The 19,075-nt window shown below is 37.9% G+C and overlaps 1 protein-coding gene across 1 annotated transcript; it reads left to right on the top strand.

Annotated features, from left to right (window-relative positions):
- Positions 1–4,356: 4,356 nt before the first annotated feature.
- On the top strand, positions 4,357–14,297 carry LOC121387028 (mammalian ependymin-related protein 1-like). The gene is made up of 4 exons (XM_041518033.1): positions 4,357–4,562; positions 8,576–8,697; positions 9,767–9,972; positions 11,721–14,297. The coding sequence occupies exons 1-4, from the start codon at positions 4,470–4,472 to the stop codon at positions 11,921–11,923; spliced, it is 624 nt and encodes a 207-aa protein (XP_041373967.1). The 5' UTR covers positions 4,357–4,469; the 3' UTR covers positions 11,924–14,297.
- Positions 14,298–19,075: the final 4,778 nt, after the last annotated feature.

Raw genomic sequence — 19,075 nt, forward strand, 5'->3', positions numbered from 1 at the left:
TCTTCGTAACATGAAAAGAAAGAAAAATATTTTTTCTTTAACGCCAACTTAACACATTCTAAACTACGATTTAATAGAGGCTTTTTCTGTTACATTTGGAGCCGACGTAAGGACTGGGTGTGTTCTTAATACCAAAATACAGTTATAATCCAATCTGGACCCATATTCACAAAATATCGTAAGCCTAGTTTTACACGTAAACGTAAATCTACGACTGAAGAGCTATTCACGAAACCACGAAAACGTAAGTTACGTGTAAAGTTGGACGTAAATATAAGAGTGCCTCAGGTTGCAACTAACGCTGCACGTAAGTTGTGTACATATAATAAATCAAGCATGATCGCCGTTATTTACTATTATTTACGGAAACTATCAGCATTTCCAATAAATGAAGCAGTTTGCTATGGCGAACGCCCACGGATTGAACATATTTTTGTTCGTGATCGAACGGATGTTTTCGACTTGGCCAATTTCTCCTGAGTTATCTTTTCCTTTTTAAGAAATGTCCTCAAGTTCGTACCAAAACGCGGATCCCCACCAATACCAAAATGCCATGGTTCACTGTTCGCAATGTTATTGTTAGCAGACGACAAACAAAATTGCGTTTTGCGCATTTGTTATTTACCCGGTAGCCATCGTTTCTAATGTGTTTTTATTAATTACTCCAGTGAGAATGTTAAATCGTAGATTTACGTCCAACTAAGTTACGTTTACATTTACGACCATCTTTGAGAATAAGGTGCTTCTTGCACGTAAACGTAAATCTACGGCACACGTAAGTGCTAGTCGTAGACGTAAATTTACACTTTTTAGTGAATATGGGTCCAGAACCGTAACTGTTCAACTGCACGTGGCCCACAGCTCCGGAACGTAGTGTTCCTACTAGCAGTTGCTAGTGGGAATTTCCCTATCAGCTCAGTTGATAGAGCGCTGGAGAAGAGAGAGACCGACAGAGATATAGAGACGGATAGAGTGGGAGAGAGAGACAGACAGTCAGACAGACAGAGAGACAGAGAAAGAAAGAGAAAAAAAAAGCCACATAAATTATCTTTGTTGTACCAGTCGTGAAGCACCGGTTAGAACGGGATAAAAGCCCGAGTCCATAAGAGGCCTATCTACCCAGCGACCCATCGCACTCCAGGTTCATCGGCTATTGGATGTTAAATATTGGTGATTCTGACGTAATTTACACTTAAAGTTTGTTTTATTTAACGACACCACTAGAGAAATTGATTCATTAATCATCGGCTATTGAATGTTAAACATTGGTGATTCTGACGTAATTTTTACTTAAAGTTTGTTTTATTTAATGACACCACTAAAGCACATTGATTAATTAATCATCGGCTATTGGATGTTAAACATTGGTGATTCTGACGTAATTTACACTTAAAGTTTGTTTTATTTAACGACACCACTAGAGAAATTGATTCATTAATTATCTGCTATTGTGACGTCAGACATTAGTACAATCAGAAATGCAATCGAATATACGGTAGGTCAAACCAAACTGAAATTATTTACAAAAAAACCCATTCCCCCCCCCCCCCCCCAAACCTTTAAGTCCTCAGGATGGGACGGACTATAACTATACGGGTGTGTTCCTCGGGGACACGATGGCTCAGTCTTCATATTATATTTGCATCAATTACGTTTCGACTATCTGGAGTTGGTTGCCACTGAAATGTTTGTCTAATATAGCCTAGATACGTACGTACGTCCAAATGTTTTTAGCAGCTAAAACATCATATACTAGTATATTGTTTCCTACGTACGAAAAATAATAAAAGGTGTGTTCTCGTGTGTTTGTGAGAGAGAGAGAGAGAGAGAGAGAGAGAGAGAGAGAGAGAGAGAGAGAGAGAGAGAGAGAGAGTAAAATCTAGTCTCGGCTTCAAGAATCGTTCAGTCGATCAGAAAAACTTTGTATATACAAAGTTAAAAGTTTGTTTGGTTTAACGACACCACTAGAGCACATTGATTAAATAATCATCGGCTATTGGATGTCAAACATTTGGTAACTTTGACTCGTAGTCAGAGGAAACCCGCTACATTTTTCCTTAAGTAGCAAGGGATCTTTTATATGCACTTTCGACGACCTTTGACCGGTTGTGATGCACTGGTTGGAACGAGAAACGAATCCAATCAATTGAATGGATCCACCGAGGTGATTCGACGCAATTGTATATATACACACACCGATAGTCTAAACAAGAAAATGTATTCCAAATGTAATTTTAGTCGTTAAACTGATTTGTACCGGCCTCGGTGGCGTCGTGGCAGGCCATCGGTCTACAGGCTGGTAGGTACTGGGTTCGGATCCCAGTCGAGGCATGGGATTTTTAATCCAGATACCGACTCCAAACCCTGAGTGAGTGCTCCGCAAGGCTCAATGGGTAGGTGTAAACCACTTGCACCGACCAGTGATCCATAACTGGTTCAACAAAGGCCATGGTTTGTGCTATCCTGCCTGTGGGAAGCGCAAATAAAAGATCCCTTGCTGCCAATCGGAAGAGTAGCCCATGTAGTGGCGACAGCGGGTTTCCTCTCAAAATCTGTGTGGTCCTTAACCATATGTCTGACGCCATATAACCGTAAATAAAATGTGTTGAGTGCGTCGTTAAATAAAACACTTCTTTCTTTAAACTGATTTGTCGTAACGTAGTTGATGCAAATATAATAGGAAGACTGAGCCATCGTGTTTCCGAGGAACACTCCCTTAAAGCTAGACGAAAAAGTGATATATATCAAATAGAAAACATTACCAACTATATAAAGTATAATAAACTGATATTATGCAACATTTTAAATGTTCTGCATCGCATACCTTTTTCGCTATTCAGCTTCAAAAAGTGTGACTTATTTTATTATTAATATTATTATTTTTTGTTTTTTGTTTTTAATCACCCGATATACAAACAAAACAAATTGGCTTGTCTCCCCCTCCCCTGTAAACACCCACTTCACATATATCATGTATACGGGCCTGAACACGTTTATCTTGTTTAACGACACCACTAGAGTACGGGCCTGAGAACGACACCTGCCCTTTCCTGATGTTCACCCCTTCTTCCGTAGAAGGGGGCGGGACGAAGCCCAGTGGTAAAGCGTTCGCTTGATGCGCGGTCGGTCTAGGATCGATCCCCGTCGGTGAACTCATTGGGCTATTTCTCGTTCCAGCCAGTGCACAAGGACTGGTATATCAAAGGCTGTGGTATGTACTATCCTGTCTGTGGGATAGTGCACATAAAAGATCCCTTGCTACTAATGGAAAAAATGTAGCGAGTTTTCTCTCTAAGAATATATTTCAAAATTACCAAATGTTTGACATCCAACAGCCGATGATTAATTAATCAATGTGCTCTAGTGGTGCGGTTAAACAAAACACGGTTTTTTTTTTGTTCCCTAGAAAAATACTGCAACCACCCCTGTCAATTTCCATCACTGTTAGAATTATCTCCCTTTGTCTTTTCTTCGTTTGAACACGAATGACTTATCTTTATCACTGACAATAAGACACTGTGGTTTATCATTGACTGAGTGCGGGAGATTATCGTCTGCTATTGTATTTCCGAGCAGACGATATTGAACTATGACCGTGTTTCACTTGGGCGGGATGTACCTCAGCGATCTTTAACGAGACCTCAGAGGCGGTCCGGGGGGGGGGGGGGGGGGGGCAAATGCACCTGTCCCACCAAAATAATTATACTGAAGCGCGCCCTCACATACACGCATTCTCTTTCTCTCACAAACACACATACACAAATTCTCTCTTACACACATAACTGCCACACACACACACACTATGCCTCTCTCTCTCTCTCTCTCTCTCTCTCTCTCTCTCTCTCTCTCTCTCTCTCTCTCTCTCTCTCTCTCTCTCTCACACACAATAAAAATTATAACTAAAAAAAACAATTAAAAAAAAACTAAACAGCATTTTAGTTTTGTAAATTTTAAGCGCGTTCATTAGAGAAATCGATCCTACAACCATAGAGGGAATCTGCTGTCGTCACTTATGCTGTTTAATTTCTCCCGAATGATAGCATCTTTTAAATACACCTACACATTGGGGGAGGTATCCCCACCCTCTATGACCCGTTTTATGGGGCGACAGGCAAATATAAAAGGTAGTGGTAGGTAAAAATAGGGGACATTGAGGATGCATGGTTTCCATGCCACACCCCCACCCCACCCTACCCCTCTGGCTACGCCAATGGAAACGAGCGCTCCACAACTGAGATAACCCCCCAACCTCACCCATCCCTCCACCCCGTACACTACCCATCTGTGGTTTATTAAGATCATAGTCCAATGTCTTCTGCTTGTCGATACAAAAGCAGACGATAATCTGGGCAGGTCACGCGCCCTCACGAGACACGATCCACGTGGTGTACGCACAGAAGCAAACGACATCATTCCCGCTCTCTCGTCTCTCTCGTCTGCTACTGTTAGAAAACCGGCGCCTTCTCAAGATGGCCACACTCGCCCTAGTCTCACTGTGTGTAATTATTGGCGTGATTTCAGCCCAACAACCAGCACCATGTGCCACCCCCGTCCAGTTGGCCGTAAGTATTAGTACTATTATTTTAAAATTTAAATAAATTAATATTATATTCCACGGCTCGACCTTACCGGTAGCCCGGAGTATTTTTGCTACCAATTCCCCCTGGGGCTGCAAGATATCTAAACCTGGTAGTCCGCCTGGCTACTAGCTCTTTTTTTTTTGCACACCCAGTTACTCCGCAATCAATAAGACATTTAAACATCTAAAGCTAAACCCCAACCCTACCTAAAACAACATGTTTAAATAAAAATAAATGATTTTACTTTTATTTAAATTTATTAAAATTATGGGGCTACCAGTTTTTACTGAGGACTTCCATATTACATAACCTGGTATCCCGGGGGTCTACCGTTACACAAAATAACTTCCAGCTGGGTCAAAATTCGAGGTGCACCGAAAGTTTGTTTGAGAAGTGAACACCACAAGTCCTGTGATTGGTGATAAATGTGAGTGTGTTGGTTGTAAAACAAAACAAATTTCATCTGGGCAAAAAAATGTATGCAATTTTGTTTCATCTCAATGGCGGATCCAGAAAATCCATTTGGGGGGGGGGGGGGGGTAATGACATGAGGCAGAATGCCAATGGAACTTTGAAAATTAATATATAATAAAATTATAACTGTCACAAAATTTAGGGGGGCGGCCCCCCCCCCCCAGATCCGCCTCTGCATCTTGTACCACTGTGTCAAGTAGCCTTGTGCTTATATATTGGGTACCTGTAAAAACAAACAAAAAAAGCACTCGAATTTTGTACAGAACTAGTGTAGTCATAGATGCTACCCGTTATCTCAGAAATGAGCAGCTTGACCGCCAATGTTTTCTGATTCACTTTAAGGGTGAAGGGTGGTAGTATTTATATCCGTGGCGTTTATGTCGATTGATACCCTGCAGGTAGGAGTTTTAGCCACATGTGTTACTTTGTCGTCTATGGGATTTGATTTGGTAGTATACACCCTATAAACCGTTAAGGTCGAGGCCTGAATTCTGAGATAGTTAGAGTATCAACCCGTGCACGACGAGTTACTTCCCTCTATGTAGCAAATTTAAAATGGCGGGGATCTTTTTTTAAGGTTGTCGTTGAAGATTTATTTTGTTAATAATGATGCAAGTACTTCAATCGGGATATAGTGAGTACGGTAGATTTTACATTTTTTGTTTGTGTGTCCATTTGTTGCACTATTTCGGTTGAGAAACCGGTTGAAACGTGGTGCCACAAGTTTTGAATCCAGCTATATATAGGGTATGTAACAAGATCCGAACGTAGTAAAAAAAACCTGCTCACTACGTCCCTCTGGACTATAAGTTTAGTTAATCTTTAAACTTGTAACACATCTGGATAAAGTTACAACAGAGTGAAATAAGAGACTGTGACGATGAAAGGAAAAATAAAAAATACCCTTAAAAATAGACTAGAACTCGTCTCCATAACCGTTACTATTCAGAGGCACGTGTGTTTTCTTAAATATGAAAACAATGGCCTTTGTGATTTTGAAAACGCCAGGATGAATCAAAATAACAAAATCAAAGTAATATCAGAGTTCAGTTTTCAAACATGTGTGAACAATTCGTCATAGTGTTTTAAATGTAGGGTATGTCAATTTAATATATACTGAACAAAAAAAGAAACTTCCGATTTGTACATATAGTATATGTTGTGTTAAAGAATTCATTGTGTAATGAAATTATATAGGTAGTATTAGCCTTGAGCTGTATTATCAAGATTCATGAATTTTATCGATTATTTTTGCACTGTTAATCGTCGACAACGTGAAATTCAATTTGCACGTGCATGCATGGTTCGACATGCCCCGTGTAGTATTCGGTCAATTTGTTTTACTTGTCTTACTGACATTGTTGTCAAGTGAACGAAAACGCTTCAAAATTTGTAAAAACATTTACGTTTTTTACATTGTAGCATTTTTAGTATGCCAAGAATACCCAATAATTTACGCGAACAGGCGATTGGCATGCTTGATGCTGGCATGTCGACAGAAGACGTTGCAAGTCATGCTGGGAGTTCTAGTCGAGCGATACGAAATCTTCGCGTAAGATTTCGAACGACAGGAAGCACCAACGATTTGCCACGTCGTGGATGTCCACATTTTACAACGCGTGGTCAAGACCGCTATATCATGAACACGCATTTGCGCAATCGATTCCAAACTGCCACTGCTACTGCTGCTAACACACCTGGGCTTCATAATAACCGAATCAGTGGGCAAACTGTTCGTAATCGTCTGCGGGAGAACGGTTTACATGCACGACGTCCTTACGTCGGGTGCGTTTTAACGCAACGTCATCGTCTAAATCGGGCACGTGTACACACTCGTTGGATACGGCGACGCTGGAATACCGTTCTTTTTTCGGATGAATCCAGATTTTCTTTACAACGTGGTGATGGCAGGGTGCGCGTCTACCGTAGGAGAAATGAACGCTATGCTGACTGCTGTGTTGAACGAGATCGTTTCGGGGGTGGGGGTTGTGTCATGGTCTGGGCAGCCATTGCCCATGGTTATCGTTCACCACTAGTCGTCATTGATGGCAATTTAAATGCTCAACGTTACCGCGATGACATTCTCGCTCATCACGTCATTCCTCTGTTCCATAACAACGCCAACATCTCGATTTTTCAGCATGATAATGCCACCTCTCATACAACTAGAGACACTGTAAATTTTCTCAGGACAAATAACATTGATTTCATTGATGACTGGCCCGCTAAAAGTCCTGATCTCAACCCTATCGAGCATGTCTGGGATAGTCTGGACAGACGATTGAGGCGTCGTCCCAACCCACCCATTCAGGAATGGAACAATATTCCACAGGCTCAACACTTTAATCAATTCTATGCGCCTGCGATGAACTGCAGTGGTCAATTCAAGAGGTGATCATACCCGTTATTAAGTGGGGTTTTTTTTTTAACCCCTATCACACTTGGTCAAAATTTCTCCCAGTTTCTGTTAACCTATGGCCATGAGTTTTGCACCAAACGATGCATCATGGAACACTCTTTAAACGCATATATAACAATTATTCCCCCGGTTTGTTTTCATCAAGTTATGTTCAAGCAAAGTTAGCGGAAGTTTCTTATTTTGTTCAGTATATATTTTGAGACAGTTAAAGTTAAAGTTTATTTTGTTTAGCGACACCACTAGAGCACACTGATAATTAATCATTGGCTATTCGGTCAGGTCATAGGGCTTTACGTGCACATTCAGAACAAGCTGTTGTAGCGCACGCTATTGGATGTCAGACGTTTATAACGGTAATGACACAGTATTGCGGAACGGATATAATCGGTACCAATAAAGTGCAATAGACACAATTTTATACAATAGTAATATAACACTAAAATGGACCAGAATAACACAAAACTACCGTATAAAGTGTGTACTGACACTTAATGCGCACCGTTTCACATATTAAATGGAATTTAAAATTTAACATATTAATACAGGGCGCACATTAATTCAATACTTTCCTTAATCTGCAGGGCGAGTTGTTTCCCTCCATTTGGCAAATTTAAAATGGCGGACAATTTTTATGTTGTTGGAAGATTCATTTTGTTAATAATGATGCAAGTACTTCAATCGGGATTTAGCATAGGCGTCGAAAACGGGAGGATGGACTGGCCCCTCCAACTCTGAAACTGGGGTGGGGTGGGGGGGGGGGGAGCACAATATGCTTTTTTAATTTCAAATATGAACTCGCATTTAATAAGTGCCCCCCCCCCCCCCCCCCCCTGTTGTTGCCATCTTCCTACGCCTATGTTTAGTGAGTACGGTAGGTTATACATCTTTGGTTTGTGTGTCCATTTGTTGCACTATTTTGGTTGAGAAACGATTGAAACATGGTGCCACCAGTTTTGAACACCAGCTATATATAGGGTATGTAACAATATTCGGACGTAGAAAGAACCACACTTTCTATGTCCCTTCGGACTATTAACACATAACATTTTTAAAACGACATGAAGCATTTTATTGGCTTATAGCTACTTAACAATTCTTTTAGATGAGGGCCTCACAGTACAACCACGAAGATGACGTCATGAATCGGTTTTTCATCGCCTACGACGCCGTCAACAAGAGAAAAGTTATTTTTGAAGAAGAAAACGTGTTGATGCCTGGAAGACAGTAACTATTTTCATTTTAATTTATATATCCACCTAACCACTCTGGTCTCGCCACACAGTTAACTTCCGGGTGAGTTTCTTGATCACGGTTCCTAATTGTGACATATGTTGTAGTTCACATATTCACTTCAGTTATTCTGTCTGGATGTTGCCCATGTAATTTTGTAATATTGTGCATTGACTTTTGGGGACATGGGTGTATAGCGGAAGAGTCGGTCGGTGTGACTCGGTTCCTGAACAGGTGATTCGGACCGATACTACAGCCAGATGCGGAAATGTTCTCAATTTTGTATTGAACATATATTTTTAAAATGTATGTTCGCAATGGTGTATTTTGTTAGTGCCAACGAGAACCCGTTCTATTGGCAATGTTCATTTGAAGATGGGCAATTTAACATGGATTTCATGTGTAGTGAGACCTCAGGACGTATATTGAATGATTACCACGTCAGCAATGCTAATCTCAGCCTGTCAACTCTCACGACGAAGTTGGTCAAATCGACTGTTGCGTTGTAATTTCTCCAGCTGCCAACTTACGATGGGTGAGTTCAGATTACTAACTATCAGTCGAAGAAGTCGTACACGACGAGAACTGAATTGTAAGAGCGCTCAGACAAGCAACTGGACAGTCGTAGAAGTCGTGACAGCAGAAAGTTGGCAATATCAGAACACATTCACACACCCACGTGCACACATGATACACACCCACTTATCCAAAGTCCTTCATATATAGATGCTTCCTTTGTTTCGCTCTCTCTCTCTCTCTCTCTCTCTCTCTCTCTCTCTCTCTCTCTCTCTCTCTCTCTCTCTCTCTCTCTCTCTCTCTCTCTCTCTCTCTCTCTCTCTCTCAACACAACACAACAGATACCATATTCAAACTTTCCATATTTCTGGTATATCAAAGGCCATGTTATGTACTATCCTCTCTTTGGAATGGTGCATATAAAAGATTCCTAGCTACTAATGGACAAATGTAGCGGGATTCCTTTCAAAAACTATATCAGAATTATCAAATGTTTGACATCCAAAAATAAAAACTATTCAAACGTTGAACTTTCTCCATGTTCCAGACTGCACGAATTTCTCATTCTCAACAACGTCAACATCGAGTACGACTTTAACATGAAGACCAAGGAGTGCCGGAAGTCGATCCCGCGACCTTGGAGGCCATTTGGCATCCCTAGCAACGCGACCTTCGAGGACGAGTTCTACATCGGCGGCCCGGGGGAGGAGGTCTTTGCTCAAGACTGGAGCGACCGAGTTCCCTATTCCAGACGTGAGTCACCCATTGGTATTTTGTTTTCTGATAGTGCTATATACTGCTGGGTCAAAGTTCAAATTGTACTTAAATATTGATATCACAGTTAATACTACGATGTTCTACCATTGGTGATAAATGTAACACTATTTGTTGATAAACTGTTTTATTTTATCTTGGCATTAAATGTATACAATTTTATTTTATATTGTGCTACTCCCCCCTTCACTACCCCCTTCTCACTCCCTCCTCATCCTCGCTCTATTTTTCTCTATTCCTCTGACTCCCTCCGTTTTCATCTCTTTCTAGGTCTCCCTCCCTGTTTTTTCTCCCTCCCTGTCTCTGGACACGTTGGGCTATTTCTCGTTCTAGCCAGTGCTCCACAACTGGTGTAACAAAGGCTGTGGTATGTGCTATCCTGTCTATGGGATGGTGCATAAAAAAGATCCTTGCTGCTAATCGGAAAGAGTAGCCCATGAAGTGGCGACAGCGGGTTTTCTTTCTCAATATCTGTGTGGTCGTCAACCATATGTCCGACGCCATATAACCGTAAATAAAATGTGTTAAGTGCATCGTTAAATGAACCATTTCCTCCCTTCCTTCCTTCTTTGGGATGGTGCATATAAAAGATCCGTTGCTGCTAATCGAAAGGAGTAACCTATGCAGTGACGACAGCGGGTTTCCTCTCTCAATATATGTGTGTTCCTTAACCATATGTCCGACACCATATAACCGTAAATAAAATGTGTTGAGTGCGTCGTTAACTAAAACATGCCCTTCCTTCCTCTCTCTCTGCCTCCTAGCGGGTCCATTGGGCTATTTCTTGTTCTAGCCAGTGCACCACGACTGGTATATCAAAGGCCGTGGTATGTGCTATCCTGTCTGTGGGATGGTGCATATAAAAGATCCTTTGTTTCTAATGGAAAAATGTAGCGGGTTTCCTCTCTAAGACTGTCAAAAGACCATATGCTTGACATACAATAGCCGATGATTAATAAATCAATGTGCTCTAGTGGTGTCGTTAAACAAAACAAACCTGGGGCGGGACCTATTCTAGTGGCAAAGGTCGCACTCGCTTGACGCGGGGTCAGTCTAGGACTGATACCCGTCGGTGGGCCCGTTTGGCTAGTTCTAGCCAATGTACCACAACTAGTATATCAACGGCTGTGGTATGTGCTATCTTGTCTGTGGGATGGTGCAAGGAATTTTTTATATGCACTTCCTCTTTAAGATTTCCTCTTTAAGACTATCAAAATTATCAAACGTTTGATATCCAATAGCCGATGATAATTCAGTGTGCTCTAGTCGAGTCGTTAAACAAAACAAACTTTAACTATCCCTCCTTCTGTTTCCATCCCACCTCCTCTCTCTCTCTCTCTCTCTCTCTCTCTCTGTCTGTTTCTCTCTCTCTCTCTCTCTCTGTCTGTCTGTCTGTTTTCTCTCTCTCTCTCTCCCTCTCTGTCTCTGTCTGTCTGTTTCTCTCTGTCTCTCCGTCTCTGCCTCATTCCTGTTATTCTCTCCCTCTCTATATCTCTCTCGGTCTCTCTCTTCACCCTCTCGCTGCCTTTTTCTATCAGCAAGTATCGAAATTGCGATATTAGATATTAAATAGTTTAGAATGAGTTAAGGGTATTGGGACGACTTTACAAAGCTTGTTTTAGACTTACACACGTGTAAGGACATACATTTACTGTGCTTGAACACCTGCGTTTAAGAAGAAAACAGGCTTCGTAAATTCCGCCCATGTGTCTTTCATTTTCTTGTAGGTGAGATGTGGATCGGTACATTCAGTCTGAAGCACTGCTACCCAATCAGAGAGGTCCTGGTGGCGGGGGAGCAGGTGAACACCTCCATAACCACAAACTTCCACGATATTGTTGATGGTATCCCCAATCCGGGCGACTTTATACCGCCACCCGAGTGCGAACAAGCCAAGTGGGGCATTTCCACCAGAACGTATCCTTGGTAACCATGGACACGGTTATTAAATTTAGTGTTTTTCAAGGCGTATTTATTTATTAAGTTTTACAAATATGTGGCATTAAGTGTATTTAGTTTTAATAAACATGAAGAAACTACAAAACTACTGCCTACGCAACACGCATAGTCTTGATTGAATGTTTTGTTTAGCTTGTTTTAGTAAAAGCGTGGATACTATCGAGACTATGAAGACCCAGCATTCCTTTCACGTCTCGGTCAGCAAATTACTTTCGGTCTCACTTGTCTTTCATGTTAAAAGTTGTCTTCTCTTTGTTTCAATTTTTCTTTTCTTTTTTTCTCTCTTTAAAAAAAGAAAAAAAAAGAAAAAAAAAAGAAAAAAAAAAATTCCTGCTTATACAGTAGTGTTGTTTGTTCTGTGATATATTGATTGCAGTGAAATTTAAATGCCAAATTATAATCAGTAAACATTATTCAGTTCGTTCACATTGCAAAGCATACTCTGTGATAGCAACCACACTATTTGCACAGATAATAAACAGCTTGACCAAAAAAATTAATTAATTAAATTTTGCACAAATATTAGCACACGCAGACACACACACACACACACACACACATATATATATATATATATATATATATATATATATATATATATATATATATTATTAACACGCATATTATGAGGGGTACGATATTAGCATGTCTTCCAACTAGCTAAAATTAATATAATAGGACTACATCATGTAGTTTATGGTTTTACTTATTACAGGGGTTGCGATTCTCAACATGTAGGCCTATACGAATTATAATTCACTTAGTATAGTTCCATATAATTTGAAACGTGTGATAGTGTTATGTAATATATTTCACGCTTTGTACTTGTTTGAAAAATGCAATTCTGTTACAAATAAGTGCTGATTTCTCGCTTAGTTCATATTCATGGCACTTTCAGTCATATAAATATACACATTTTACATATAGGCCTCCTTAGCATGCAAACACTAGCTAAACTAATATGACAGTTTTACATTTAGAACAACTTGTAAAATCTACGTAAGGCGCAGAAAGTGATGACGTCAAACACATTTCCAATTTCTACACGAATGTATATATATATATATATATATATATATATATATATATATATATATATATATATATATGTGTGTTCTCTTTCGTGTTTGGAATCGCTGCATCTCTGGCCATGTTAATAATTTCACAAATTTTAATCGATTCTTAGACATAATAACATGCCCATGCTAATTTCGTATCCACATATATTATATATAGGAATGGTAATGTGACAGTCATGTGACCAAAATGGCGGGTACCTGTGCAATACTCTTTGAAATGTATCATATATGACAACAATTTCTTAATGCTTGCACTCTATAGTGTTTCAGTGTTCTGTACAATGCGCTGTCATAAAAAATTAATTATAAATTTCCAAATTTTATTTGAGTAAATAATCAGAGTTTAACCAGAATACAACTAAGGGAGGGGTGGGGGTAGGGTTGATTTGAATCGGAATCGAAAATGTGTACGATTTTAATTTTTAATTTTTTTTTTAGTCTTATTTATTTTGCACTTGTCTGTTACTGTGTTAGTAATATGTATTGTGTTTTAATACTATCTTTGCTCATGGCTGTTCCACCAAGGATCACAGGATGGTGAGGGTGGGTTAGTGAGATTTTTAATATTTTAAAATTTATTTTTAAATTATACCCCACTGTTAAAGGCATATTCGCAAGAGAGTTAACCTGCTAAATAGGTCTACGTAGCTATACTTCGGTTATATACCAATGATAAGCTGAACATGACGACTAGGAAGGTGTTAAATAAAGTATTATAATTAAAGTACTAATTATTTAACAGCTTCCTAGTCGTCTTATCATCGATGTTTTGGTATATAACTGAATTAGAGCTACGTAGACATAAATCAGAAAAGATAACTTCGTTCATTTATATAGATTAAGCTAGCTGTTAAGTATTTGTTTGTGGGGTTATCGAACGCTAGTTGAAGACCGTACACTTATTGTATATTCAAGTCACGCATTCCGTGAGACTGTCAAATACTGTGCGATCATGCCTTTTAAAAAAAAAAAATAATAATAATAATGAAAACATCAACAAAGAACACATTTATTAGCATTAAGATCATACTGAGAAAAATCTTCCCCCTAACCGATATGACAGTAATACGAATTCTACACCGCCCTCTTCCCCCACCCCTTTTGTGATCCTTTGTGGAACCGCCTATATACTGCATTTACACGGAATGTATCGGGAGTAGTGTACTGTATCTATATCCACATGTCTGTAAACAGAAAACATTAACAAAACTGCTTAGACTTGTGTCTGCTTCTTTTTCTCGTCTTCAATAAAGTCTGTATTCGAAACTGAATGTCTTTATTTTGTTTATAAATAGCGTCAGACTCATTATTTCAGGGGCGGATCCAGGATATATTTTGGAGGAGGGGAGGGTGACTGAGGAGAAAAGGGCACATGACCTAACTCGTGAAAAGGACAATCGAATTACAAAACGTGTGATAGCCAATAGTCGATTATTAATAAATCAATGTGGTCTAGTGGTGTCGTTAAACAAACGAAAGTTTTGGGATATATTTAGGGAGGGGCGGGTCCACTGGTCTCCACCGTGGACCTGCCTCTGTAACTATATATATGTTACATGAGGAAAAACATGCACTGTGATAAATGTGACTAAAGTTATCTTAACCATTATTATTATTATGGGGTTTTTTTTTTAAACAACGTCATATCATTCTGGAACAACAATTGTTTTATCAGCGGACGGAACTTAGCCCGGTAGTAGTGGTATTTAGCGCTTTTACCTCACGCGTGATCGATTTAGGATCGATCCCCATCTGTGGACTAATTGGGCTATTTTCAGTTCCAGCCCGTGCTCCACTACTGCTGTAACAAAGGCCATGGTATGTCTGTGGGATGGTGCATATAAAAGATCCACGCTACTAATGGAGAAAAACAAGTAGCGGGTTTTCTCTCTAAGGTTATATGTCAGAATTACCAAATGTTTGACAAGTCTATGGGCAGGTCTGTTGGGTATATCGATTACACTATTGCATCATCCAACACACACACACACACACACACACACACACACACACACACACACGCACACACACACACACATACACACACACACACACTATAAGAGAAGTAAAAACATCTTGTAAAAAATACAATACTGAAAGGCCCTTTTCTTAATACAGTGAATAGACACAGCGTGCGCGCGCGCGCACACACACACACATCCATCCATTTCTCCATCCACGTACACGCACGCGCACGTACGCACGCTATGTTAAAATTATTTTATCTACTTACTATAATGTATACTTACTATTCAAGATACAAACTCATCTTAAAGTATATCCATATAATTCATTTTTAATCCACTCCTTAATACTCTATTTATCACGGTACACGTCGAACACTAGCGCTAGCATAATTTCACCATCTTCTGAATCGCTGTATTAGACTATAGCATGGGACCCTGGTGAGTCGAGGTACTCAGTATATTTAAAACTGCTTTGTAATTTTATTATAATTATTAGTCGAAGAAAATTTTGTATTGTTACTTAAACCAACAATGCTGAAAAATCTACATATTTGATACAATCAAAAGTACACACGTGCTTACAATCGGTCTACCCCCGCTTACTAAACAAAACCCCCCAACTCTGTTGAAAGAAAGACATTTTTTATTTAGCGACGCACTCAACACATTTTATTTACGGTTATATGGCGTCAGACATATGGTTAAGGACCACACAGATATTGAGAGAGGAAACCCGTTGTCGCCACTTCATGGGCTACTCTTTTCGATTAGCAGCAAGGGGTCTTTTATATGTACCACCCCATAGACAGGGTAGTACATACACGGCCTTTGATATACCAGTCGTGGTGCACTGGCTGGAACGAGAAATAGCCCAATGGGCCCACTGACGGGGATCGATCCCACACCGACCGCGCATCGAGCGAGCGCTGTCCAACTCTATTGAGTCGTGTTATTTACTATTTTCAAGTATAGAAGCGAAAAACGTCATAAGAACATAGTATATAGCTGCAATTTGCTTGGTTGAATTTATGTCTTGAAGAAATCAATAAAAAGGAACTGTTTTTAAGAGAAAAAAAATTTGAGTTAGCAGTCAGCAGGTTGCTACATGGTGTTTAAAATATTGCTTGTAAGATAAGGTAGGATAAACTTCTTTTGTAATTTTTTAAATAGCTTTGGTTATTTCTAATTGTATTTTTTATCTAAATGTTTTAAAAATATTTATTCAAATATAATACTCACTATACATATTGTAGTAATAGCCATATTTTAATGTAAAACTGTATTGATCTACATCTTAGTTTACGTTTTCAAATTTTAGCGCCATTATTTGCTTGCATGGAAAAACGATTGACGACACATGCAGACGACACTTTGATATATATTTTGGGAATGATCGCCATAAATTACGAAAACTACAAATGTTTTAATTGGCATACGGGTCATGTGATTTTGACCTATTTTGGTTCCTGTGTACAAAAAAGAATTTTTAAGGTAAATTGTAGCAAATAATTGGATGTACATAAAATTTCTTAGCAATTTGACTGTCTACACATCTTACTGTGAAACTTGGAACGTAAACAAACGGTACGTGGTATATTACTTTAAAAAGGAGTAAACTCCCAAATGGCACAACTTAATAGCGACAACGACTCAACAGGGTGAGAGTATACCAGGCGCGTGTCAGTAATTTTAGCAGAGGTGGGGTCTGGACTGCGGCATGCAAAGTTTATAGGGGGAGGGGGGTCGAGAGATGCTCCCCTGGGTGGAGGGAATTTGCCTAAGCTGGAGGGGGTCGAACTTCAAAACGTTCCACTGGACACACGTCTGTATACAGTTCAGTATATATAAATATATATCACAGTTAACATGCTTATAATGAAGTGAGAACACTTAAAGATATAAATAAATATCACAGTTAACATGCTTATAATGAAGTGAGAACACTGTAAAGATATAAATATATATCACAGTTAACATGCTTATAATGAAGTGAGAACACTTAAAGATATAAATAAATATCACAGTTAACATGCTTATAATGAAGTGAGAACACTGTAAAGATATAAATATATATCACAGTTAACATGCTTATAATGAAGTGAGAACACTTAAAGATACAAATAAATATCACAGTTAACATGCTTATAATGAAGTGAGAACACTGTAAAGATATAAATATATAAACCAGTTAACATGCTTATAATGAAGTGAGAACACTTAAAGATATAAATAAATATCACAGTTAACATGCTTATAATGAAGTGAGAACACTGTAAAGATATAAATATATATCACAGTTAACATGCTTATAATGAAGTGAGAACACTGTAAAGATATAAATATATAAACCAGTTAACATGCTTATAATGAAGTGAGAACACTGTAAAGATATAAATATATAAACCAGTTAACATGATTATAATGAAGTGAGAACACTGTAAAGACATAAATATATATCACAGTTAACATGCTTATAATGAAGTGAGAACACTGTAAAGATATAAATAAATATCACAGTTAACATGCTTATAATGAAGTGAGAACACTGTAAAGATATAAATATATATCACAGTTAACATGCTTATAATGAAGTGAGAACACTTAAAGATATAAATAAATATCACAGTTAACATGCTTATAATGAAGTGAGAACACTGTAAAGATATAAATATATATCACAGTTAACATGCTTATAATGAAGTGAGAACACTTAAAGATATAAATATATAAACCAGTTAACATGCTTATAATGAAGTGAGAACACTTAAAGATATAAATAAATATCACAGTTAACATGCTTATAATGAAGTGAGAACACTGTAAAGATATAAATATATATCACAGTTAACATGCTTATAATGAAGTGAGAACACTGTAAAGATATAAATATATAAACCAGTTAACATGCTTATAATGAAGTGAGAACACTGTAAAGATATAAATATATATCACAGTTAACATGCTTATAATGAAGTGAGAACACTTAAAGATATAAATATATAAACCAGTTAACATGCTTATAATGAAGTGAGAACACTGTAAAGATATAAATATATAAACCAGTTAACATGCTTATAATGAAGTGAGAACACTGTAAAGATAAAATATATAAAACAGTTAACATGCTTATAATGAAGTGAGAACACTGCTTATATATGACAGTTAACATGCTTATAATGAACAACACTGATAAAATATATACAGTTAACATGCTTATATATATCACAGTTAACATGCTTATAATGAAGTGAGAACACTGTAAAGATATAAATATATATCACAGTTAACATGCTTATAATGAAGTGAGAACACTTAAAGATATAAATATATATCAGTTAACATGCTTAACAGTTAACATGCTTATAATGAAGTGAGAACACTGTAAAGATATAAATATATATCACAGTTAACATGCTTACAATGCTTAAAGATAATGAAGTTAAGAACACTTAAAGATATAAATATATCACAGTAACATGCTTATAACAGTTAACATGCTTATAATGAAGTGAGAACACTGTAAAGATATAAATATATATCACAGTTAACATGCTTATAATGAAGTGAGAACACTTAAAGATATAAATATATAAACACAGTTAACATGCTTATAATGAAGTGAGAACACTTAAAGATATAAATAAATATCACAGTTAACATGCTTATAATGAAGTGAGAACACTGTAAAGTTAACATGCTTATAATGAAGTGAGAACACTATATAAATATATATCACAGTTAACATGCTTATAATGAAGTGAGAACACTTAAAGATATAAATATATATCACAGTTAACATGCTTATAATGAAGTGAGAACACTGTAAAGATATAAATATATATCACAGTTAACATGCTTATAATGAAGTGAGAACACTGATATAAATAATATCACAGTTAACATGCTTATAATGAAGTGAGAACACTGTAAAGATATAAATATATATCACAGTTAACATGCTTATAATGAAGTGAGAACACTTAAAGATATAAATATATAAACCAGTTAACATGCTTATAATGAAGTGAGAACACTGTAAAGATATAAATATATAAACCAGTTAACATGCTTATAATG

This window comes from Gigantopelta aegis, chromosome 13 (assembly GCF_016097555.1).
Source record: "Gigantopelta aegis isolate Gae_Host chromosome 13, Gae_host_genome, whole genome shotgun sequence".
Lineage (NCBI taxonomy): Eukaryota > Metazoa > Mollusca > Gastropoda > Neomphalida > Peltospiridae > Gigantopelta > Gigantopelta aegis.

Bases quoted from the DNA above. Each gene is read 5' to 3' on its own strand.
- LOC121387028 (XM_041518033.1), top strand. From the start codon at position 4,470: ATGGCCACACTCGCCCTAGTCTCACTGTGTGTAATTATTGGCGTGATT. The intron at 4,563-8,575 runs GTAAGTATTAGT...CAATTCTTTTAG, and splicing joins CCACCCCCGTCCAGTTGGCC to ATGAGGGCCTCACAGTACAA. The intron at 9,973-11,720 runs GTGAGTCACCCA...ATTTTCTTGTAG, and splicing joins CCGAGTTCCCTATTCCAGAC to GTGAGATGTGGATCGGTACA.